Source organism: Archocentrus centrarchus, chromosome 19, assembly GCF_007364275.1.
Source record: "Archocentrus centrarchus isolate MPI-CPG fArcCen1 chromosome 19, fArcCen1, whole genome shotgun sequence".
In the NCBI taxonomy this organism is placed as follows: Eukaryota; Metazoa; Chordata; class Actinopteri; order Cichliformes; family Cichlidae; genus Archocentrus; species Archocentrus centrarchus.
Genome location: NC_044364.1, coordinates 28,806,676 through 28,831,931, shown reverse-complemented (window position 1 = coordinate 28,831,931; position 25,256 = coordinate 28,806,676). Strand labels below are relative to the sequence as shown.

At 41.4% G+C, this 25,256-nt stretch overlaps 1 protein-coding gene and 1 non-coding gene across 3 annotated transcripts; one reads left to right on the top strand and one right to left on the bottom strand.

The window, feature by feature from the left end:
* Nucleotides 1–718: 718 nt before the first annotated feature.
* trnac-gca (transfer RNA cysteine (anticodon GCA)) lies at nt 719–790 on the top strand. Its single transcript has one exon. It is a non-coding gene; the product is annotated as a tRNA-Cys (tRNA).
* A 1,879-nt stretch (nt 791–2,669) lies between these two features.
* Nucleotides 2,670–23,905, bottom strand: LOC115798256 (plexin domain-containing protein 1-like). Of its 2 annotated transcripts, none has more exons than XM_030755040.1 (13): nt 23,322–23,905; nt 13,370–13,539; nt 8,768–8,911; nt 8,614–8,683; nt 8,362–8,484; nt 8,158–8,276; nt 7,928–8,027; nt 6,781–6,879; nt 6,609–6,690; nt 6,472–6,532; nt 6,263–6,386; nt 4,295–4,452; nt 2,670–3,409 (listed from the first exon to the last, which is right to left on the bottom strand). In XM_030755040.1, exons 1-13 carry the CDS (start codon nt 23,395–23,397, stop codon nt 3,284–3,286), a joined length of 1,452 nt encoding a protein of 483 aa, XP_030610900.1. In that variant the 5' UTR covers nt 23,398–23,905; the 3' UTR covers nt 2,670–3,283. The 2 variants fall into 2 exon arrangements, with proteins under 2 accessions (XP_030610900.1, XP_030610901.1); XM_030755041.1 differs by having other exon boundaries at nt 6,781–6,876; nt 23,322–23,904.
* Between the last annotated feature and the right edge of the window lie 1,351 nt (nt 23,906–25,256).

Below are 25,256 nucleotides of genomic sequence, written 5' to 3'. Positions count from 1 at the left end.
TGTGATTCTGTGTGATATTTTTCAGAAGTAACAAAAACAAACACAACTGTTGCGCATTATTGAGCTTCCTCTTTAGCTATTCTAAATAAGCTTCATAAATTACAGATTTTGCACATGCCATGAAGGCAGCATCAAATGCCTTGCCGAAAAGCGAGGCTGACCTTAAAAGGAGCAGCAACTGTAACTACCAAACATAATGTACTGTAATAACGCTTTAAATACACAGGGTCTGACTCTAAAGGCACATTTATTTTGGCAAACTAAATTTTTAGGGAATATAAGAATGGGGGTCACAAGACCAAGTTAAACCTACGTATCCATTCATGCACGTGCAGCATTTAGCACAGCACTAACTAAACGTTTAACTAGTAAGTTAGACCAACTGGAAAACAAAGTCAACACTTTATTGATTCACGTTATTGGTGATGTGAATGATAAATAAATATCTCAAGAAACTGCTGGATGAGGACGTGATGTCCTGTTGGTCTGTTGGCGCCCTCTGCTGGAAACAAAATTGAATGCAACCAGAGCTGCCGTTTTCTGTGCACTGTGAACGTTAGCGGAAAGCTTCGCTTTAAACCAGCCAGCGTATTCTAATATTTGCTGTAGTGTGTAGGTTAATGTAACAAATAAGTGTAATATATCAGAACACATCAACGTAAACATTGTCACTGATGTCGTGTCTTCATATAGGCACTGCTCCGAAGAGTTAACCAACGGGGGTATAGCTCAGTGGTAGAGCATTTGACTGCAGATCAAGAGGTCCCCGGTTCAAATCCGGGTGCCCCCTCTTTTCTTCCCCTCACGACATATTTTTGTTCCGTTAATATGAACCCGGTTAAAATAAAACTACACCTACATAGCGATATATAAAGTCCACTTGTTTGTTAACGGATGTATTCACTACCTGCGCAGCCTTATGTGTCCTATATAATCCGTGCTCTCGCTTCTCTGCCCCCCCCATCCCCTGAAACCGGATGTTCCACCCCAGTTCTTGAGATTGTTCTTAAGGTTTTACCACTCAGACAGTTACAGTGGTGTTACCTATGTTAGTGCCTAATAGTCATATATTGGGATAATTACGCATTTTTTTATTTGTCAAAATAAGTGACTCTTCTTGTGGGTAGTTTTTTATATAGCTGCATTTTCTCTGCTCTTCATAGTGTAGGATCAGCATGCTAATCATTTGGCATGTTGAATTTCCTGAAGAGTTATGGCTCCATCCGGTGGCAGTGCTGTACGCAGCCCTAAATACCATAAGCAGGGGTGCCAAACTCAATCACAGGACGGGCCAAAATGAAAACACGGTCTAAGTCGCGGGCCGAACAGGATTAACATTTATTAAACATCTAAAACTGAAAATATTTTAATCAGCAATATGAATTTGAATGGCCAGAATACAGCAATGTTTTCCTCAACACATTAAATAAAATATAAAATTATATTTTTCTTCAAAAATAACATCAGGGAAAATGAGAATATTTCAAGCTGATGAAAATTTGCAATATTTTACAGGTAAAAACTGTGAAGTGAATTTCTGCGCTTCAAAAAACAAACAAACAAACAAACAAACGCTGCGTAAACTGCGCGGTGTGTCCAGTTTCTCAGCAAAAAGCGCAGCTGCGCACACAGCGGTGGAGACCTACTCTGATTTTTTTTGGCAACATGGAAAGTGGCATAATTTCCCTGTTTGCTTCTGCGCCTCTTTCAGGTGCAACTTTACTTGAAAAGCTTTCACTGCGTCATACATGTGCGCAACCACGCGGTCCGTACCTGCAGGTTTAACGCATTAAGATGCTTCATTATGTCGCAAAGAAAGGCCGAATCACACAGACACCGTTCATCCCGGAGCCCTGCTGAGCTTTATATGAACTGACAGATTTCCTCAGGCAGCTCATCGCACCTGTGTAACAAGGCACGTCACCAAATTCAGAAGCTATTTCCTTCAGACAGACCGAAACTGCGGTGATTTAAACCTCTTCCTCCTATAAAGGTCACTGTCTGTGTTACGGTGCTTATGACATGTTGTGTCTTCAGCACTTTGCTGCGCAGCGTTTCCTGCTGTGTGACGCAGTGATGCAGTCAGCTCACCTGTGCAGGTCTCCCTCCGCATCTTCTCCCGTATCTGGCCCACCAGTCAATCTCACCTCCGATATCCGATCAGGTCCTCTGCCTCCCACCTGTTTGGAAAATCCGTTTTCCACTTTTCGTTTGGTCATTTTTGGGCGTTAGTGTAGCTTAAATGTCACTGTAAAAAAGTGCTGACCGATGTTTTTATCCGTTGATCACTGATCAATGTGTCATTGACAACACGGGAAAATATGCATAAAAACGCATGCCGTACAGCAGTTATTTTGAGTTATTATTGTGCCTATGGTGTAAATATATATATATATATATATATATATATATATATATATATATATATATATATATATATATATATATATATATATATATATATATATATATATATAAAGTAGATGCAGATAGGATGAGTTATTAATGTGCACATATTCAAAGGACATAAGGTATTTTTAAGGCTGTTTACCAATTTTAGAGCTCATTCGTTCAAAGATTTTCTACTCCAGGTCACTCACATGACTGTGACTACGACAGACCAATATAACCCACACATGAGATAAATATCAAGGCTCACCGCCAGTTTTTATTAGAAGACACTTAAACATAAAGGTTCAAAGAAAACTCTCATAACTTCATGTCTCTAAAATTCATCCAAACAGTTATTTCTCCAGAGAAGGTCAAGATGATCATTATAATCACTATCAGCTATGAAGCTAAATATCTGTTGTAGTGAAGTCCACATAGATATAACATTTTATGAACGCTTGAGTAGAAGTTTCATGAAACAAAAGTGACTCCATAAATGGTTAAAAACAAAAACACAGAGTACAGTTGAGTGGTACATTGGTTTGCAGTATGAAGGCTAGTTGAATTCATTCCCTGACAGCCCCTTGCATCGGTGGGTTTTGGACATTTGCATCTCCTCGTTTCTGTACAGTCATCTTCCTCTCAAACCCTCCAACCCTCAGATAATATGGCTAATCCCCTGTGTGATGGCAAACAGCAAAAGACACAGAGAAAGCTGGCAAGAGCTACAAGAGCAGTTACAGTAAACACTGTCCAGCCTCAGAGGTTGGAGTAAGGACATCTTGTGTTGATGGTCGGCCTGAATGTCCATATTCATCCTTCTGTGGTACCGCTGCATTCCTCAAGATGGTGTCCTCTCTTCTGCTGACTGAATCCTGCAAGTCCTAGACCCTTAGCAGCAGTGCTCGGCCTCAATGAAACCTTCCTTTTCGTGGCCCCCGAGCTCGACTTCAGCATAACTGGAGTGACAGCCCTGATTGCGGAACTTCATGGAGGGCCAGTAGTTATTGGTGCGTCGCTGCAGACAGACAGAAAGCAGTTGGTAAAGATCATGCAGCAGCCAAAAAGGGTGCGTGGGGAGGGAGCAAGCTTCAACCATAGACAGTACAAAAGATGGAGGTAACCACCACGCTGTACCCATTGCACAGCCATAAATCCCATAAATTGAGCTACATGTCCCATAATGAAGGCTTTCAAACCAGGTGTGGATCTTACTGTAAAGCCACATACTCATTGGCTAACAACTTGTGACTGACAAACATGCAAGCAAGCAGGAGGACGGTTCAATACCCTTAAAATGATTCTAATTTACTAAATTAATTTAGTGACTTATTCAGTATCACACCCAAATGATTGAGCCTCAAAGTTTATCATTTCCTTGATCATTTACCTATGAAGTAAACTGTCTGCTCTCTACTTCACTGGCGTCTTGTAGTTAGACATCATAAAAGATGGACATAAGCTCCAGGTTTGAAAATTTAAGCCAATGCAGAGGTGTGTTAAACCTGCATTCTTTTTAATGACCTGCAGGGGGCGACTCCTCTGGTTGCAAAAGTTGTTAGCAAATAAGCATGTGGTGTTCTCCTTTTTCAAAGTCTGGTCTGTCCCTCGGTCCCATCTTTTATGCCGTCAGCTGGGAGTCAGCATGTTTTTCTTCTGTTTTTGATGTTTAGTAATAGCTTGAAACAGCTTCAGTGTACATTACCACCACCTTCTGGCCATAGTAGCACATTACAATCCACCAGGTGCCAGTAACGAAGGAAAATATGCACTTTAAAGCCAAGAACAGGTCTTAAATATTCTGGTAAACATGTTTTTTTTTATGAGTTAATGATTTTTGACCGTCTCTACTACAAAGTGAGTGAAAAGGTGAAGTGTTCGAGCCGGAGGTTATTTTTCTGACCTGCATGAGGTAGAACGGTGGAGCAACTGTGGGGTGTGTGTTGATGTAGTAAACAGCCAGTAAAGTGAGAGCTACAAGCAGAACTAGTGCAGCCACGACGCCTGCGATGATGGCTGTGTTCTCCGTCATCACGTTGTTTGGAGTGTTCGTCTGTATATCTGAAAGGAAGGAAGACCAAGATGATTGTTAAGCAGCTGCAAATGTAAAATGTCTAGAAATTAAACAAAACTAAGTGTGGGCTTTGTCTTTTGTTTTGACATATTTTAATTCATACTGGCCGTCCAATAAGAAGCAGAGGAGGTTTTATTTTGAAAATCTGTGGGGCATTGTTTGGTGTGATGTGAGGAAAGTAAAGATGATTTTTCCTTCATTTATTTCTGTACTACCACATAGTTCATGCCTAATTGACATACTGGATAAAATGATGTAAAACCAGTGTACAATATGAAGCTTGTAATTCTAAATATACAAATGAATTGAATTAAATTCACATTTATTTGCCAGTAAATTTCCAGTCAGTATAACAATAAATCTTTGAAACTGAAAGTGATGCATGTATTGCCCATTTAAAAAGAAATTCATGTTTACTTGTTTGTCTTCACAGCAATCACAGAATATCCACAGAAAAATATTAAAAACCTTCTTGCATGTACAGTCAAAAGTCTCTTCCCAAAACCCATAAAGAAATACAAATATTCAACTAATGTTGCTGTTGGACTTTGGTAAATTAAGTTTATGACCTATATAATCTTTATTTAACTAGGATAATAGAGAGTCCTTAATCAGCACTATTTACACAACAAAAACACATAAAATAAGTAGAAACATATAAACAAACTAAGAAAAACTCTCCTCCAAGACTGAAACATAAAATGAATAAATGTGGTCCCAGGATTGAGCCCTGGGGCACACCCCTGGTTAGATTATGAGTTCTAGAAATCATAGCTTCTGCTTGCACACAGTGAGATCTGAGGGATAATTTCCAAACTATGTGATGTGATGGTTTCTTCTGATTAGCATTGTCAAAATAGTGTCAAAATTGGCCGAAAGTAACATTCAGTTATTCATTAAAAAAGAAAAAAAACCTACACAGGTTCGAACTATACAAATATCACATTACGGTCCGTAAGAGGCCACGCCAATACAACAAAAGACACTACTATGTGAATAGGTAGATTTGATTTAACATAAACATGTCTTTAAAAAGATCAACACATTACAAAATAAATAATTTAGTTTAAGTTGTGTATCATGAATGGGATCTGGTTATCTTTGCCTCAACATGAAACAATCAAGCCGTCAGCGACCCGTTCTGCATGAAGTTTTATGAGTAGCCTATTTATTCAGCACAGTTAATGTTTTACAGTTTAGCTGTTGCCTGATGAAAATCCAAAGCATTTCTAAAGGTGACTCAGAGAGAAAATAACATTGTTGGCTGGGCCAAAGTGTCCAGGAATTTAGTAATTTGTAGACGTGTTTCAGCAGATAAGCTAGTTATTATATAATAAGCGTTATATTACTGTTAATCTTTGTTTTTATAACAGCCTGGAATAGTTTGCATAGATACAGAAGTTTAAACCAGGCAAATGTTAACACCCATTTACCTTAAGCTGTGCAGTTGGTACCTGTACAGGTACGTCCCTGCGGTTTAACATTTGCTTTGGTAGAAACTCAGCTTTGAATTCTGTGCTGCTTCAGGAGTTAGGCAGCTGCTAGTAAACCTGCTTCTTCTCCTTAATAAAATATAGATTTTTAAATCTAAATGCCTGTATTTAATTATATTGATGAATTAAAAATATCTGTTGACAGCCCTAGCTCTTTCTGATAGTCCTCCAGTAGGTCAGATTTTACCTGATCCCTTGTCAGAAGCTCAGGATAGATCAATAAATAGTCCTTCGCCACCTGTGGGACTGAGGTGAGTCTTTGTTGACATGTCATCACTGTCTGCTTCCATCTGCAGAAACTCACCCCTTGTGACAGGCTGTTCTTCAAGCACTGCTGAAGAAAGAGTCGGACCTGGAGAAGAGTGGTTAAAGGAGCTCACAGATGCTTCAGGTAGAACTGTGTTGTAGTCCTCACAAGTGCCTTTAGCCTGAGTGAATACCCAAAAGAATGATTCAAGAATCAGTTACAAAGCTGCTCATGCTGCTGTTGTGTGGATTGGTAATATATCTGACCTCTTCGGGACAGTTGTAGTCCAGCCACTCTTGTCTGTGTCGGTCTATGCCATCAGAACATCTAAAACTCAAAAACAAAGTGAGAAAAGCCGGCATCTTCAAGGCTTCATGTCATCATGAATTTAATTTTGTCTTACCGTTGAAGCGTGTTGCACCAGCCACAGCTGGTTGTCAAGTTGGATGTTAGGCAGAGATCACAGGATGTGTGCTGAAGACACGCTGGAGGAATCAGGGTCACGGTGTTACGTAGTTATATCGATAATATGAGGCCAGGCTGTCACACAAAAGCCAGTTTGTAACAGTACTTACTGGGCAGAGGTGTGAACTCAAAAGCTGATCCACTCACAATCTTTGTGGTGTCAATCTCAACTCGATGATATTCATAGATAGTACGCTGCTTTGTATCTGCTGAGACAAAAATAAAATATCAGTCTGCAAGACTGAAATGTTAAAAATAAGTCTGTGCAGCCTGTGTCAGAGAGGGGACTGCTTTTACTCCTCTGCCAAGGTGAGAGCTGAGACAGAGGGATGTGATCATGGCCATACAGCACCAATTCAGTCACGTCAAGGGGCATTATAATGGAAACTAAAGACCTTACAGTAGGAGAGAGAGAACCGCATTGATCAGATGATCCACTATGATGATGATGGGAAGGGCCCCCTTTTAATGACTTCATTAAACTAGCTCATGGGAAAATAATCCAGATCACATACTGTAAAACTGCAAAACTGGAAAACAAAGAAGCTCTAAAATGTCTTTAATTTGTTTATTTTTACATTAGCAATGAAATATTTATGAGGTGTTTTTTTCTTCATGGCAGCAATAAGGCTTTAATCAGGCATGTTCCTGGCAGAAAGATCAGACTAGTTACTTTGTGTAAAAGTTTGAAAGTGCTCAGTGAAACTGCCACAACTGAGCACAATATAATGGACGTAGTTGTACATAATCCAACCAAATATTGCATGTTTTTCTAAGGGCCATTAGTAATCTTTCACAAGAGTATTCTTAAATAACCAAATGGTGTTTAAAATGTTGCTTCACTTGGTGTTGCACAACCACAACATCAGATTGGTTTGCAGAGTGTAACATTAGCAGCCTTCTTTCCTTGCAGGTTAACATCCACACACCTGTGCACACCTGTGTCCACAGATCAAGTGGCCGGTCAGTTTACTTGATGCAGCCTACATACAGCTGCTCATTTTCTGGACCAATGTGCTGCAGAACTGTGCGGTTTGTGGGAATGTCTTATCTGTCGTATTTTCCACATTGCTTGTTTAGAACTTCTTGCCACAGAGGGAGGTGCTGCTTTCTGCCAGTTTTGCAGCCCTGGCTATTGGCAGGTGGCTGCAGAACATATTAGACCCAATCGTTAACTGGTACTGTAATTTAATCAAATGTGAAAAAGTAATTTAACTAACCAGTAGAGACAGCATCCCTTTTTTTCAAAGAACTGACCTGACAGCTGCGATGCAGGGAGGTATCCCATGAAAGCGTCAGACAGTCCAACTTTCAGTGGATGTTCAGTGGAATTTATTTCCTCCACTGGTAAAGGGATCTCAAAAAAGAAGAGCAGAGTTTGTTGTAACACTGGTAAACCTGAGAGATAAGCTGAGCTGTGGTTCCACCAAACAGAGAAATGCTGGAATTATCTTTTGCGTACATCTGATGAAGAATCCAGAACTTACGTCTCTGTAGTTGAAAACAATTGTTCCATTTTTGTGGAGCACTGCCTGGAAAGTAAAAGGCCCTGCGGCCTCTCGGTCCTTTAACCGCACTTTGTCCCACTGCACCACAAATAGATTACCTGAGCAGAGCAGTATACAGAGGCCAGTCAGAGACAACCAGGAGCTCCCAAACTCTAGAGACTTCATAGAGGAACCTTTACCTACCATTGTCTGAATACTTCACTGTTGAATTTTTGGAAAAGCTGGGGTCAAAGTTGGCCATGAGAGGAGCAATGTACTGGGTGGCGGTTAGCATTCGGTGAGTTATTTCACCCATGTAGATGAACCCTTAAGAGAAGCGAAACACAGTTACATATTAGAATTGTTTAAAAATTAAGGGTAGATCAGAGGTTCCTTCAGCAAATCGTTAAATGGGAAGAGCAGAGCCGAAAAATGCTGCTGCAGTATGAGACTCACCTCCAGTTGCTATAATAATTTGTCTCAAGTCGTGGCCATAGAAAGGGAAATCAAAGGAGAGCGCCACCCTCTGTGAATAACAAGAAATATCAGACGTGGGTGAGGGTACTGTAAATCAGACATTAGTGTTTGTATGTGCACACGCTCATCTCACCGCTGCCTGCCGGTGTGTGTTGGAGAGTATGCCGTGGATTCTGACTTGGCTCTTGTGCTGGTTGTTCATGTCTACCCACAAGTTTGCAGTCTGTCTGTCTGTTGGACCAAAACTCTGCCATCTGTAGTACCTCTGGGAGTCCTCCTGAGAGAAACAGGGCACTCATTAGACAAGTTTCCCTGAATACATTAGTCATAGTGAGGTAGTTTAGAGTAGGTGTAGCACTATGAAATAGACTGATTTATATCTGAGTTAATAGAGAACTGAATGAAAATGAAAATGACTAGTATTGCAGTATAAATGATGAAGATTTTTCAACATTTGCACATCCTATTTTACCAATTTCTAATAGCTAATCAATAAATTTATCTCGGTTCCCAACAGATTGACTTTTGTGTTTGTACAAGGACTCTTTTTGTCATTTCAATAAAGCTACTTTTTGTAATTACCATGTGCAGAACTTAATTAAAAGCTTCACCAATAGGTGGCAGCATTTCATCCACTCTATTGTGTGTTGATTAAAGGTTACAATTACTCACTGCACCACTGTGTGGTACAAACTGGAATTACATGAAAGTACAGCCTGGCCCTAGTTCAGTGCATTTTTTTTTTTTTTTTGACATGAAGTCATAGCATTTTTTTTTCCTGTTCACCTCGTAGCTTTAGCAAATTTTAGAAGGTTTTAACTGATTTTTTAAAACATAGATTTACAATAAGCACCTTTAACATCAGCAATATTTGAATACATTAATAATACCTTAACTCGAACATTTGTCTGTGTTTTTATTTTCTGTAGCTTCATCCTGATATTCTCAAATGTGAAGACTGAACCAAAGAAGACCAGGGCTGATCAACTGGTCAAAGTCAGCACGCCTCAAAGGGTCATGAGGTAAGAGAAGACAAAAATGTATGCTGTGCTTTTAGACTTCCCTTTTTCATCCCATTTCTTCTCAAAAGTATTCAAATTCGTGTCAGTGTAAAGGGAAAAAAATAACTGTCAGACATACAACCTATGAAAAGATCTCTAGATAAAAAGTGTTTGTGTTAAAGGGTCTTATTTTGAAAAACGATTGGGACCAACCTCAGTGAGATATGCAGGGATGCTTCCCCTCAGTTCTGCCCATACATTGCCACTTGGTGGAGCTGTTTACACATTGGCTTTGACAACAAGGGCTTGTGTCTTCACATAGATCTCCAGTCTTGATGGTGTTATTAATGTATACCACAGATGAAGGTGACAGAGAGCAATGGTTCTGGGGTTTTAGCGCAGGCTCAGAAAGTGGAGCAGTTAAATGCAGCGCTCTCACAACCTCTCCGGCTGCTCCATTTACAGCAAGTGACCCACTTTTTTCTTCCATCTCCACTGGCTGACACCAGGCTGTATTTTCTAGAGGGGATTCTAGGTGAGGAGAATAATCATTTACTTTTCCCTCACAGCTGACTGACTTGTTGAAGAGATTCTGATTGGACAAGAGGTGGAGGGTTTTGGAAATTGGGATCAGGCCTTCCCCTAAAAAAGCAGCAGCAGCATTATAACAGGGTTACTTGTGATCACATCCAAGTGAGTCACACACATGCACGTACGTGCACGGCTTTGCTCAAACAAACACTGTAAGCTGGCAGCACGACTATGTGGTCTGTTTTCAATTTGAATTGTAGGGAGAGAAGAAAAAAGCACAACACAGTTTATTTGGGTTGAATTTTACTGAGGCTGATTCGAGTGAAAGATGAGTCTGGGGGATAGGACACTAATAAAACCTCATCATACACACTGAAACACACAGGTTTCAGTGTGTATGACACACAGGTCTGAAAGGTAATGGCTGGAAAGTGGCACAGGACAGGGATGTGCTACAGGCTTTACCTCCGACTAAATCTTATTTTTTCCAGCTCGGCAGAGGAGCTGTTTGACCTGTCAGTGCAATCTTATTGGCAAAGCCATTTACAGTTTGCCTCACACTGACCTCTTCATGTGGTGAGTATCAGGCATTTGTACAAAATGATCCATATGAGCATTTCCATGAGTGCACCTACATGTGAATTTGTGTGTCATCTCAGTCATGTCAGCGTGCACCTCAGGAGGTGGAGCAGGCCACCTGCTAGTTGGAAGGTTGGTGGTTCAATCCCTGGCTGCTCCAGTCTGCATTCCAAAGTATCCTTGGGTAAAATGCTGAAGTGCTTTAATGAATGGGTTTGAATGCGGCATGCTGTGTAAAGTGCCTTGGGTTCTCAAGTACAGTAGAAAGATGTTATATAAGAACCAGCCTACTTAGTTAATGTTTAGGCTTTTCCTCTGGCATCTAACGCTATTTAAACTTTTCAGAAATCTGAGAAAATCCATATTTACGTATTTCTTCAGGATTTGCCGGGGAACACAAACACATTATTCACACGACTTTTCATGTACGACTGCTACAGGTCGCTTAAATTTGGTCGTAAAACGTCCCTGCAAAAACGACCTATGAGGCTGTTTTTTTTAAAGGCGGAGGCTCCACAGATAAGTTATTTTGTGAAGGATTAATCTGACCACTAGGTTATCATGCTGGACATTTAGGGATCAGTTTGCCAGCCCGGCAGTACCCCACCCCAACTTATGGTCAGGTTAATTCTGCAGGTTGTGAAAATAAGTCTTTTCTTGGGCCAAACATTATAATAGTCTTTTAAAAACCTATTAGCTTCACTGTATTTATTTAGCCTAAAATTTCTTTGGCTTTGCTGTAATGTCTGGTTTAGTTTTTCCCAAAATAATTAGGGGATATTTATCCCTCAAGCTAATGTAATTTTCAGTTGGCAGCTATTAATGTCCTCTTTTTCATGCAGAACCAATAAATATAAGAGTTCGTATTGCTGTAACTCAGTTTACAATGACATGCACAGCTGTGTTGACCTCATCCTCGCTGGTCACAGTTTTTGTGGCACATTTTTTTCCTGCCGCTATCATTGGCTGTAGCTCTGTGGGAGTACTGTTTTTATGATGATGACCCCTCCATTCTTCTAGCAGGAAGTGTTATTTAGTTTAGGCTAACTTTAGCATAATTTTAGTGGAGGTGAAGAAGCTTTCACTATAGTAATGACAGCTAAAGTTGTTCACCAAATTTTCCAAACACATCTTCAAAAGTCTTTCTCCAGTAAAAGTGAAAATACTGTCTTTTTCTAGTAGGGCTCAAAATCTACTATCAAATACAAGAACATGATGATTTATGTCCATGTGTTCTACATGAAACAACCATGTATTTTCTAACTATGTTTTATTTTATTTTCACTTCTTTTTTCCACTTCCGCTGCTGCTAATCAAATGCACTTGATTAACTCGTCTTTAGGCTTTGGCACTTTGCTGGTCTGGACTATCTAGATGTGTGTTAACACAATGCAGGAGTGGACATCCCACCAAATTCACCCCACGGTCATACCATGCAAAAACACCAAAGGACCGCTTTTTAGCAATATTTCTAAAATTAGAAACATCCTTGCTCAGACTGATGCTGAAATTTTAATACATGCATTTATCACTTCTAGGCTGGACTATTGTAATTCATTATAGGGTATGGGGTGGCTGTAGCTCAGGAGGTGGGGCGGGTCACCTACCGATCGGAAGGTCAGCGGTTTGATTCCTGGCTACTCCACGCTGCATGCCAATATATCCTTGGGCAAGATACTGAACCCCAAGTTGCTCTCCGACGCAAGCGTTGGAGTGTGAATGTTTGTGAATGTTAGATAATAGAAGCACTTAGTTAATCATGGAAGTGCTTCTGTGAGTGGGGTAAATGTAAACATGTTGTATAAGCGCTTTGAGTGCTAATGCAGAGTAGAAAAGCGCTATATAAGAACTAGACCGTTTATCATTATTATCAGGCTGTCCTAAAAGCTCCCTGAAAAGCCTTCAGCTGATTCAAAATGCTGCAGCTAGAGTACTGACAGGGACTTATTCACCATTTTCACTCTGTTTATGCTCCACTGCATTTAATCATTATTTATTATTAATCTCTGGCTCTCTTCCACAGTGTGTCTTTTGTCCTGTTATTCCCCCCCCTCAGCAGATGACCCCCCCTCCCTGAGCCTGGTTCTGATGGAGGTTTCTTCCTGTTAAAGCGGAGTTTTTCCTTCCCACTGTTACCAAGTGCTGCTCATAGGGGGTCGTTTTGACTGTTGGGTTTTCTCTGTATTATTGCAGTTTCTTTACCCACAATACAAAGCGCCTTGAGGGGATTGTTTGTTGTGATTTGAAGCTATATAAATAAAATTGAATTGAATTGAATTAAGGTAAAGACCCTACAATAATACAGAGAAAACCCAACAGTCAGACAACCCCCTATGAGCAGCACTTGGTGACAGTGGGAAGGAAAAACTCCGCTTTAACAGGAAGAAACCTCCAGCAGAACCAGGCTTGGATGGTTGCAGAACGGTGTATAAAAACAATGATCTGAAGCAACTTCATAAGTACGAGTGAGCCACAATTCCTCCACAACAAAGCGGGAAACTGATAAATTCCTAAAGAAAACAGTTACTTTGAGTTATTGCTGCTAAAGGTGGTTCTATGAGCGACTGAATCATGTGGTGTACTGTCACAGTTGAGGTCTTATTGTTTCAGCTGTTGCATCTCACCACTATGCGAGTCATGTTGTCAGGCAGAGGACTGATATCAACCCCCCCTCCTCCTTCAGCCTGTGTGTTGCGCTCTTCTCTGTGTTTGTGTGGGGTCTGCTGGTCTCTCCTGGTTCTGTGAAAACTGGACGGATCTCCTGCTGTCCGCAAAGCAGTCCCACTCCGTGCATCTGGAACAACACAAGGCACTATTTAACTGAGCGGCAGCAACACACACATACGTGCAGATTCATTCAGGATGATGTATTCCAGGAGGATTTATTCCATGAAAATATTCCCTCACCACATAATCCCTCATCTGTTGGTAACCATCAGTTTGAGGCATACTAAAAGTTCAACAATTAATGCACCAAATTCCAAGTTATAGTCTTGGTTACTAAATCATAATTAATATGGGTGCTGTTGGGAGAAAAACTTAATAATTTGATTATCTCTCTGGTTTCAAAATGTGTGAAAATTGTCTTATAAATTGTAGTCTTTAAAGGAATCATCATGGCTTTGACTTGATACTCTGTGGTCACATCTGTTCTTTATTGGTTACCATAATCTAGATCATTAACAGGCATATGTCTCTAAAGAAAACTAAGTCCATGTTTAGAGGTCGTGGACTAATAATTCACATAGCGACAGAATAAACAGAAACAACACCAGGAGATCTTTGCGTAGACAGAGCTACAGCCAGGGGTGGCTGTAGCTCAGTAGGTAGAGCAGGTCACCTACTGATCGGAAGGTCAGCGGTTCGAATCCTGGCTACTCCGGGCTACATGCCAATGTATCCTTGGGCAAGATACTTAACCCCAAGTTGCTCTCCGACCGTTCTGTCGGAGTATGAATGTGAGTGAATGTTAGTTAATTAAAAGCACTTAGCTTCATAAAAATGGAAGTGCTTGTATGAATGGGAGTGCATGGGTGAATGCAAACAGGTTGTATAAGCGCTTTGAGTGCTCATACTGAGTAGAAAAAGCACTATATAAGAACTAGTCCATTTAGACTTTCTGTACATCTGTCATGCAGAAACAGGGTCATGATTCCTTTTTTAAATTCCTGTTTCAAATTAATCATGTTTTGGCTGGTTATTAACTAATTGTAAAGCCTGCCCCAACCTTTATGTGGTGCCAACATTGTCCTCTGGTCAAATAATCCCTGTATGTGTACAAAATGACTGTGGATTTTTGTATGTGTGTGCATCTTCAGAGTATTCACATCTCCGCTGACCACCTACATTTGTGTGGGTTGTCGTGACATCTGCTCAACAGATCATAGATGGCTGTTTATATTTTTTCAACCGATCTATGACTCACTGTCCACATTTTCAGCTGGCAGTTGCAAAATCAGAAGAACTGACTGATAGTTCAACAGGGCTAAGACCTCATTATTCCCTCTGAAACAGAGGGATTAATTCACTTTGCTGTCTGGATCTGAGCTGTTAGTTCATTAAACTAAACTATTAATTAACAGCATGTTATGAACACTCCCTTCAGCCAGGGAAAGAAGAACCCCATCTGGCCAAAACTACGTGGACTCTCCAAACCTTTTTCCCCCTTTAGTCTGGAGCTGTTTTATTGGTTTGACAGTTTGTTCCAATTAAACTCTTAATGCCAGAGCATTGGTTTAGTGGTAGTTTGCTCCCAGTGTCGCAGCAGCAGTTTGCATATCTCTCCTGTCTCATCTCAACATGAAAGTGCATGTGTTCAAAAAGACAGGCCTGTGAAGAAGTGGGTCTCACAGTTTGTTGATGATGAACTGGAGTAGTCTGCACAAAACCCCAAACATGACCCCATCCTGGACCTCTGATATGAACTGAACCTGTGACTGTGAGCCAGACTTTTCACCTAAGATCCAAAGCTGGACTTGCTGATGTCCGTGTGTTTGAACGTGAGTTCGGCAATAAAGCAAATCCCTGCTGCCGAGTTCCACGGTATCTCAGACAGTATAAACAGGAAGGAATTACGGCTCTAATAGCAGGATATTAAAGCCCCTAATGACATCTGCATATTGTTGCCAGTTTTTAATATTGAGTATTTTTATACTACTGAAAGCATAGCTTTGAAAACTACCAATTGCTTAACACGGGGAGTAGATGAACTACAACAAAGCTAAATCTTGTTTGGTTAACAAGAAAGACGATCGAATTCCCAATGTACATGTGACACAGAAATACATCTCAAAAACAGTAACAGTAGCTACAGCTGCCAGTGAGCTGAGTTTAAGCATGACATGGCCCACTTGTTCATAGTCATACCAAACTGATGTGAAACGTGCAGGAATGTCTGCTGTCAGCCAATCATCTGACTTCCAGATACTCTAGGTGGGTTTTGCACATTGAATGATGAAGGTAGCCATGCTGACTGTTGGTTAGTGAGGCTCTGTTCTGAAGCCTCATGCTGAGCATTTGGACAGTTGCCACTTTTCTGCTTTGAAAGTAGATGTGATATAAGACTGAGAAATCAGTGAGCACTGTGTACTCACGTCATTAGCAACTTGTAAATCATGTGGCAGGCCTCCTTTATCCATCTTTTTGATTCTAATCATTCTGTATTAAATAGGACTAGAGACCATAATTTAATCAGGGAAGTGTTTATTGAGGTCACATACAGCACCAGTTAAAAGTTTGGACACTTACACATTTATATGAATGGGTGAGTGTGTCCTAACCTTTGACTGGTACTCTATAAAGGGACCTGAAATAGTAGTTTGTAACCAGTGGAGACATCCTCAGCTGGTCCTGCACTTCTGCATTGACCTTGCTATCCATCTTTTTTATATAGTCTATGTATTTGCGACAATTTCACTGAACAAATGTTAATACGTCTCAATAATCACAAAGAATGAAAAAATCTGCAAAGTGAAGCCAGCACAGAAGTGTCTTAAACCTGGTAGATGGAAGTTTAAGGGAAAGTGACCTTGAGCCTGGGCCTCTGTAAACAGTTTATAGGCTCAGTCACTTCAGGACAGACCGAAGTCCATTTTGTAAACTTTGGTCATTTGAAGTGTCAGAATGGGATTTCAGAAACCAGTGGCTCACGGTGGCTATGTCCGTATACTGTCTGTGTGCCTAATATGGCCAAGCTTAGTTTATAAAAAGTAAGATGTGGGGCTTCCCCGGCTCTGTCCACACTTAACAAGTGTGCCTGTCCACCTTTGAAGCTCATCATTAATGGGCTGTGTCCTGTTTAAGTGGTTCAACAAACATACACTCAATATACTCTACAAGGCTCCACAAAGTTATACCTGCATGAACAAAGAGCACATATATATATATATACAGTGTATCACAAAAGTAAGTGCAGCCCTCACATGTCTGCAGATATTTAAGTATATCTTTCCATGGGACAACACTGACACAATGAAAAGTAGTCTGTGTGCAGCTTATATAACAGTGTAAATTTATTCTTCCCTCAAAATAACTCAATATACAGCCATTAATGTCTAAACCAGCACCAACAAAAGTGAGTACACCCCTTAGTGAAAGTTCCTGAAGTGTCAATATTTTGTGTGGCCACCATTATTTTCCAGAACTGCCTTAACTCTCCTGGGCATGGAGGTTACCAGAGCTTCACAGGTTGCCACTGGAATGCTTTTCCACTCCTCCATGATGACATCACGGAGCTGGAGGATTTTCGAGACTTTGCGCTCCTCCACCTTCCACTTGAGGATGCCCCAAAGATGCTCTATTGGGTTTAGGTCTGGAGACATGCTTGGCCAGTCCATCACCTTTACCCTCAGCCTCTTCAATAAAGCAGTGGTTGTCTTAGAGGTGTGTTTGGGGTCATTATCATGCTGGAACACTGCCCTGAGACCCAGTTTCCGGAGGGAGGGGGGTCATGCTCTGCTTCATTATTTCACAGTACATACTGGAATTCATGTGTCCCGCAATGAAATGTAACTCCCCAACACCTGCTGCACTCATGCAGCCCCAGACCATGGCATTCCCACCACCATGCTTGACTGTAGGCACGACACACTCATCTTTGTACTCCTCACCTGATCGCCGCCACACATGCTTGAGACCATCTGAACCAAACAAATTAATCTTGGTCTCATCAGACCATAGGACATGGTTCCAGTAATCCATGTCCTTTGTTGACATGTCTTCAGCAAACTGTTTGCGGGCTTTCTTGTGTACAGACTTCTGAAGAGGCGTCCTTCTGGGGTGACAGCCATGCACACCAATTTGATGTAGTGTGCGGTGTATGGTCTGAGCACTGACAGGCTGACCCCCCCACCCCTTCAAGCTCTGCAGCAATGCTGGCAGCACTCCTGTATGTATCTTTCAGAGACAGCATTTGGATGTGACGCTGAGCACGTGCAGTCAGCATCTTTGGACGACCAACGTGAGGTCTGTTCTGAGTGGACCCTGCTCTTTGAAAACGCTGGATGATCCTGGCCACTGCGCTGCAGCTGAGTTTCAGGGTGTTGGCCATCTTCTTGTAGAGCAACAATTGGTCTTTTAAGATCCTCAGAGAGTTCTTTGCCATGAGCGCCATGTTGGAACTTTCAGTGACCAGTATGAGAGAGTGTGAGAGCTGTACTACAAAACTGAACACACCTGCTCCCTATGCACACCTGAGACCTAGTAACACTAAAGAGTCACATGACATTTTGGAGGGGAAATGACAAGCAGTGCTCAATTTGGACATTTACGGGTGTAGTCTCTTAGGGGAGTACTCACTTTTGTTGGCGCTGGTTTAGACATTAATGGCTGTATATTGAGTTATTTTGAGGGAAGAATAAATTTACACTGTTATATAAGCTGCACACAGACTACTTTTCATTGTGTCAAAGTGTCATTTTGTCAGTGTTGTCCCATGAAAAGATATACTTAAATATCTGCAGACATGTGAGGGGTGTGCTTACTTTTGTGATATATACACATATATATATATATATATATATATATATATATATATATATATATATATATATATATATATATATATATATAAAATAAAACAAACTTTCTGACAAAGACAATGAAAATAGTCTTAAGAGACAAAATAGGATGAGTGAAACACAGAGAGGTTATCACACACTCCAGGGAGATCGCTCTAATGAGGAATCTTGTTTGATTATGGTGCACTGGAAGCTAATTCCACTGCTGCGGAACAAAAGGCTCCTAATTGGGTCAGATTGGCACTCGTCATCATCATCATCATCATCATCACTAAACAGCTGAGGCGGCGTCAAACAGCAGGGTGAAACAATAAGGAAGAGCTTTGAGAAGGAGGAACACTGAAAATGGGAGATCTGGGATTGTGCACAAATGAGCACAGTCGTTTACTGTGATTATGCTTAGATTTTTCCTGCCACCCTTACACTTTATAGGTCACTTACAGATTTTGCTTCACAGACCTCCCAAGTGTTTGTGAAATTTTCTTTCCTGAAACATTGTTAACCTTATCTAACCGTCTGCATGTGGGGCTGGATGAACTTCCAACCAAAAAGGGGCTAAAAACGTTCAAAAGTGGGCTGGGCTTTGCCTAAGGACCCGGACTTAAGACGGACTCAGTGGCATCATGTCTGGCAGACACATGTGTGGACCCTGCACTGGAAATGTGCAAACTGGTGCAGAAAAAAACATGCTGATGAGTCTGAAACGAGGCCAAATGCTCTAATTGTTGGAAGTGGCAGATGTGACAGATTTACTGGTGAATAGTGAGCGGTTTCACTGTAAATGTGCACTCTGATGTTACTGCTATTAAAATAAAATGCGTGAAACAGATCCTGACAGTCCTTTGAATTTACATCTATGCATCTGCAGAATGTCAGATTTTCTGCTCTTTAATCCAACATTAAACAGCAGAAAATCCTGCTGTGCAGAGTCTGTTGACTTGACAGGGAAAAATTAAATCCTACAGGCTTATTTTATATGGTTAACAAATGTTCGCTATTTTGGGGCGATGACACCTGCATGGCAGCGGCGTCCACTGTATCTGCTTCTTCACGTGCCTGCATTGCAGCAACCGCCACAAATCTAGGGGGTGCTGTCAAACTAGGACACAGCCTGATGAACCATATGCATTCTTCTATCGACATACAGATTGTATTCATTCATGCCAATACCATATCCCACGCTCATCTCATCTTTTGCTCTTTTTTTCCTGTAAATGTACAGTAGCTCTGTAGCCTTTCATCACTCATGCAAAAATACAAACCTTTTTATTTATCTCTATAATTTACCTTATCATCTGTTGTCAGTGACAGATAGCTAAGAAACACAACAGGCTATATTTTCTGCTTTTTCAAAGTAGCTTTTGAAGGCTATGCAAAAACCAGAGCCACGTTCCTAAACGGAGACAAATGGTCTTTCAGTCTGTTCGGATGGATTGGGTCCATGGACAAAAAATACATTTCTTCTGAAAACAATATTTTCCTGGGTTAACGTGCAACACTTTGAAGTTTGAGTACAGGCAGGGATCTGTCGAGGGCATGTAGTTGGTCAGTGAAGCGGAAATAGAATCATCTGCAGGCCTATCAACAGAGAACAAAAGGCCAACATCTTTGCTCCAGAGACAGACACACTAAAGAGAGTGAACTGTTGTGCACCGTCCAAGCACAGCAGACGAGGGCAGATTAAATCTCAAGATATAATCAAAGTCATGACCCTAGCACTCCTGCTTAGTGGTGGAAATAAGACACAGAACTGCATACTTTGTCAGGACAGGGATTAGCAAAGCACCTGCAGTCTTTTGGGCAAAGAATCATTACTGGAACAATAATCACGAAGCGAGGTCATTGCTAGCTGTCTCGCTGGAGTGTGGGGCAGAGGTTTTATTACGTTCAGATTTTAAAAGGGTGATCTGTGTTAAAACCAGCCTGGAGCTAGTAGCGTGGGAGGAACCCATTTGGCACCTTATCCTCAGAACAGCAGTAACCATAACACACAATCACAAACACTGGCAGCTGGAATGACAAGGACCTGAAATGAAATAGAAAAACGTGGTATTTAGATTAATGTGGACAAATTGATCAGGGTCAGAGTTCAGAAGCTCTTTAGTTTAAGTGATGAACTGTCATAGACAAAGTTGTTTACATTTGGAGCAGATTTTTCATTTTTAGTGCAGATGACATGTGATTTGAGTTTGCAGATGTGCTTGGCCAGTTGTAGTTAACTGTTTATTCCATGCTGTAATATTTATAGTCCTAAATCTGAGACGATCTGAGTAAGAAATGTGCAGTAGCAACCAAGAAATTCCTTCAGAGGAAAATGATGTCCCACCCTGTCCAATGATCAGTGCAGCCTGTCAGATTAAGACCATCACAGTCTTGTACAGATGCCATCTTGTTTGAACTCTGTCTTAATAGCTGAAATTCATCAACATGAACTAAATGTGAAATTAATGTGACCTATGCTGCTCCTGGTAGGGTGACCACATAAGCTGCATGTGGGGCAAAGAAGGCTAAGAGGTACTATTATTAACATAAATGGAAGCTAAAATGTATTTTTTTGGTCTTTACACACCTGTGCATTCCCCCTTTTTTTAAATTATTTTTATTGGAAATACTGTTAAAAACTTTAAACGTTATTTCAGCTGCTGTTCGGTCCCCTAATGATCTTTGGTTTCAGTAGATCGGTACATCTCTTTTTGAGCCATGTTTCTTGTGGGACTCACGAATTCACTTTTGTAAACCAGTTCAAATCAAAATGCAAGACATCGTCTCAATATGTGAGACAGCGGGACAAGGGGACAAATATGCTGTGCATTCCCACATATGGTGGGACATCTGGTACCCCACGCTTCTGGAGCCCAATTTTTGGTGGTTTCCGGAGTCTTTAGGAGATATGCAGATCTGAACTTTATGCTCCGTCCTCTAGTCACGGTTTGTTGTGCAGAAATGGTTTTAAGATTGCACTTTGGCTAATGCTTGTTGGACTCTCAGCACAGATCGTTTGCCTGTGTGCAACCAAAACCTGCTCAAACATGATTGGTCAGTGGGACCTCAGAAAGGTAACACACATCCTGTCCCTTAATGTGATAACTTGTAGCCCTTTTCAAGCAATGATACTCACCACTTTTAATATTTGTGAACATACATATAAATCATAAGTAAATCTATCTTGCATCCTCACATCTGGCCAGTTTCACAAGCCACATACCAGATTTATGTCAAGCACAATGCATAAGATATGCCTCATTCTTTTGGTGTATTTCTTATTGTGGTTGTGCACTTTATTCCAGTGTTGCCTAATTAATGAGGCTGAACTGAGTTGTTTTATTTTGATTGAAACCAAAATTAAGCTCCACTCCTTTATTCATCACTCTTCAGCCTGGGAGTATTCTTGTTTGCAGACGTCCACATGGACAGCTGAGGACAAAAAGGACAAGTAACTGTTCCTATTGCCTGCTGGAAGGAGGCTTGTGTAGTTGGTCCAACTTAATGTAGTATCTCACGGAGGAATCTGCACAGAAAATTGGCTGGAACGCCGACGTAATGAGCCTCACATTCACCCTCTCAGACACACGTGCATCCAGCACCATATACAACACAAAGGTCCAGCAGCAGCTCCAGTGATACATTACTGTTTGATCAATGTGTTTCAGCACAGCTTTTGGCCTTCATGAGCATCATCGTGGCCATTAAAGCCAGACTCTGTCCTCTGCACCTTGGAAGTAGGTGAAGTTGTTCCAGTAATCTCTACCCTGTTTCCTCCGTGAGATTCTAGTTGGAAGGATTGTTTTGATGGTCCTAACCTTCGAGAAAGTGGGAACAGCACGCGGCCTTTTTACCCAACTCTGCTGGAGTATTATCTGTAAAATAGATTTGGCATCATCTGCAGTCGGTCATGAGACAGTAGTGAGGGTTGTGCTGCTTTGGATAAGAGACTGAGAGAGTAGTCATTTAATTACTAAGCTTCCAGCACTGCCTTTTTAGTTTAGAGCTGTTCTACATTCTGTTGCCACAGAACACTAATCTACTGCTCAAATGGAGTAAAAAGGGCCCAAAATAGAGATCCAGCTTTGCAAATGGAGAGTCTGATAAATTGATTTGAATCATTGGTTTGGGAGCATTTTAGTGGGAAAGATGCGTCTGGACATTGTGCTGGACTTTGTGTGACCATATATTAGGGGAGATCTGTCTCTCTGTATGCCGGGTTGTCCTCTGCAAAGCTAGGCCCCCGATCAGAGGAACTGGGACCACAGGAGAGGCCAGAGAAACTGGAGCACCGCTGATTGTCGGAGGAGGAGGAGCTGCAGCGGAAGAACGGGGGCTGGCTAAAAATAATATATCTCCAAGGAGAACGAAAATACATACATGCACACACACGCCAACACACACCTACAGATAGGATGGCAGAGGATCCATATGCAGGAAATGCACAGAGCAGGTGATGAGACACAGTCTGAGATGAGATGGGAACTTTCCAAATTTAAGAATTCCTAGCGCAGCTTCAGTTCTGACTGACTGACTTCCTTCTTTTGCTTTGGCAATGAAAGTTCAGGTCATTGTTGAAATAACTGGGTAACCTCACACATTTATTTGCTAAAATACAGAATTCCCTTTCAGAAGATCAGTATTATTAAAGCAAATGAACAAATGAGCACCAGACATTTGTTCTGGTTTGCTTTTTGTCCCTAAACTGGGAATACAGAGGTTTTGGAATGACATCATAAAAAGAGAAAATAAAAATCCAGACTCGAACAACATCTTTTATGTGCTTCCTGTGACTGACAGTGAGAAGTGTCAGGAGACCAGTCGGCGTCACACACACATGTATGCACAGACACCATAAAAAGTGCCAAAAAACATTTTAAGCATGCCTGTTGCCTGCCATAATCAGTGGCAACAAATTCAGGTCAGATAATGTTTTAACTTTAACAGAGGTTTCTAGAAGCACTTCCGTGCAGCACTGGACAGTCTGTTGTGAAGAATGGCAGTCATAATGGTGTTGTTGTTAGTAGATCGGAATATTTAAGTGCATTTGGTGCTGGCATTGAAGAAAGGGGCTTACCTTCATGCTCTTGAGCCCAGACTCTGCCTAGCTCAGCCTGGGAGAGACAGATAAGGAGAACAGCACAAAGCCCCATGTCCAGCTGACTCTTCTCCCTCCTTCCCCTTCTCGTTATCACTCCTCTCTTCGTCTTCTTCTTCTTCTCCTCCCCAGTTTCCCCTCTCACTTTGCTTGAAGGAATGGGGCGCCTCACTCCTCCACTCCCCCACCTTTCGTCTGTGTCTCTTCGCCTCTGCTCACCCACGCAGTTGCTGTTTCCTCACTTCAGCCAAGGTTTACTTCTTTTCTCCTTCCTCCGTCTGTCTCTCCTCTCCTCTCTTTTTGTTTGGCCCTTAGAACAGCGTCTCAGATGATGACACCATGGCAGGAGAAGAGTTGACAAGCAGCTGGAGTGTTGCAGAGTGAGGAGATGTTTTCCCTGCGCTCTTCATTTGCTCCAGTCACATTTCTGTCCTTACACTAACTCTTTACTCAGCTGTCTCACCTCCTCCCCTCTGTATGCCTGTCTCTCTTCTTGCTATCTGTTTTCTCTAAAACAGAGCTTTTTTTTTTTTATGACTTTCCCAAAAGAGGAAATATTTATGTATTTCTACATTTTTTCCTTTCCTTCCAAACTAGAAAAAAAAGGGGGCGTTGGAGTTGGGAGGAGCATGTCTCCCCCATGTGGAAGCAAGCTGAACCAAAACAAATGTGGCCGTTACAGCTGTTACTGAGGTAATGCAATTTTTTAATTGAAAGGTTTGTAAATAACAGTTTTCCCACTTGTGGTAGCGGAGGATCATTTGAAAATGTAAAGATGTATCCAACATTTCAAAAAGAGGAACCTGGAATGATTTAGCTGCTGTTGGTGGTGTTATGGTGACCTTTTTTTTTTGTTTATTTATCAGTTTCTCTTCCCTCTAAGTGTGCACTATGCAGCATCTGGCCACTTTATTAGGTACACTTTTGTAGTTCTGGGTTGGACCCTTTTTGGTCTTCAGGACTTAAGTTTATTAATTCTTTGTGGCAGAGATTCAGCAAGGTGCTGGAAACATTCCTCAGAGATTTGTCACACAGTTGCTGCAGATTTCTTGGCTGCACATCTTTGATGTGAATCTCCTGTTCCACCACATCTCAAAGGACCTCTGCTGGATTGAGTTCTGGTGACTGTGGAGGCCATTTGACTGCAGCGAACTCTGCGTCATGTTGAAAAAACCAGTTTGAGATTATTGGAGCTTTGTGATCATGAAGGGATGCACTCGGGTACTCAAGTAGGCTGTTGTGTTTAAATGATGCTCATTTAGTACTAAAGAGCCCATCAGTGCTTTCAGGTTGTGTTCACATTGTGTACGTGTTTTATGTGGTTTAGACCAAATTCTGACCCCAGCATGCGACTGTCGCATCATAAATTGTCATCAGACCAGGAAATGTCTTTCCAACCTTCTAATTTTGGTGAGCCTGTGTGACTTGTAGCCTCAGTTTCCTGTTCTTAGCTTACAGGAGTGGCACAAAGTGTGGGCTTCTGGGTTTTTTCTCTTTTGCTGTAGCTCAGGAGGTAGAGCAGGTCACCTACTGATCGGAAGGTTAGTGGTTCGATTCCTGGCTACTCCAGGCTGTGTGCCAATGTAGCCTTGGGCAAGATACTCCACCCCAAGTTGCTCTCTGATGCAAGCGTTGGAGTGTGAATGTTAGATACTAAAAAGCACTTAGGTTAGTTAATCGTGGAAGTGCTGGTGTGAATGTAAACGTGTTGAATAAGCGCTTTGAGTGCTCATACAGAGTAGAAAAGCGCTATATAACTCGTCCATTTACCAGCAGATGTGCAGTTTCTGGGAAACTTAGAGCATCCCACCAACAACCATACCGTGTTCAAAAGTCACCTTTCTCCCCATTCTGATGCTTAGTCATCTGGACCACGTCTTAGTGCCTAAATACCTCAAATTGCTGCCACGTGAC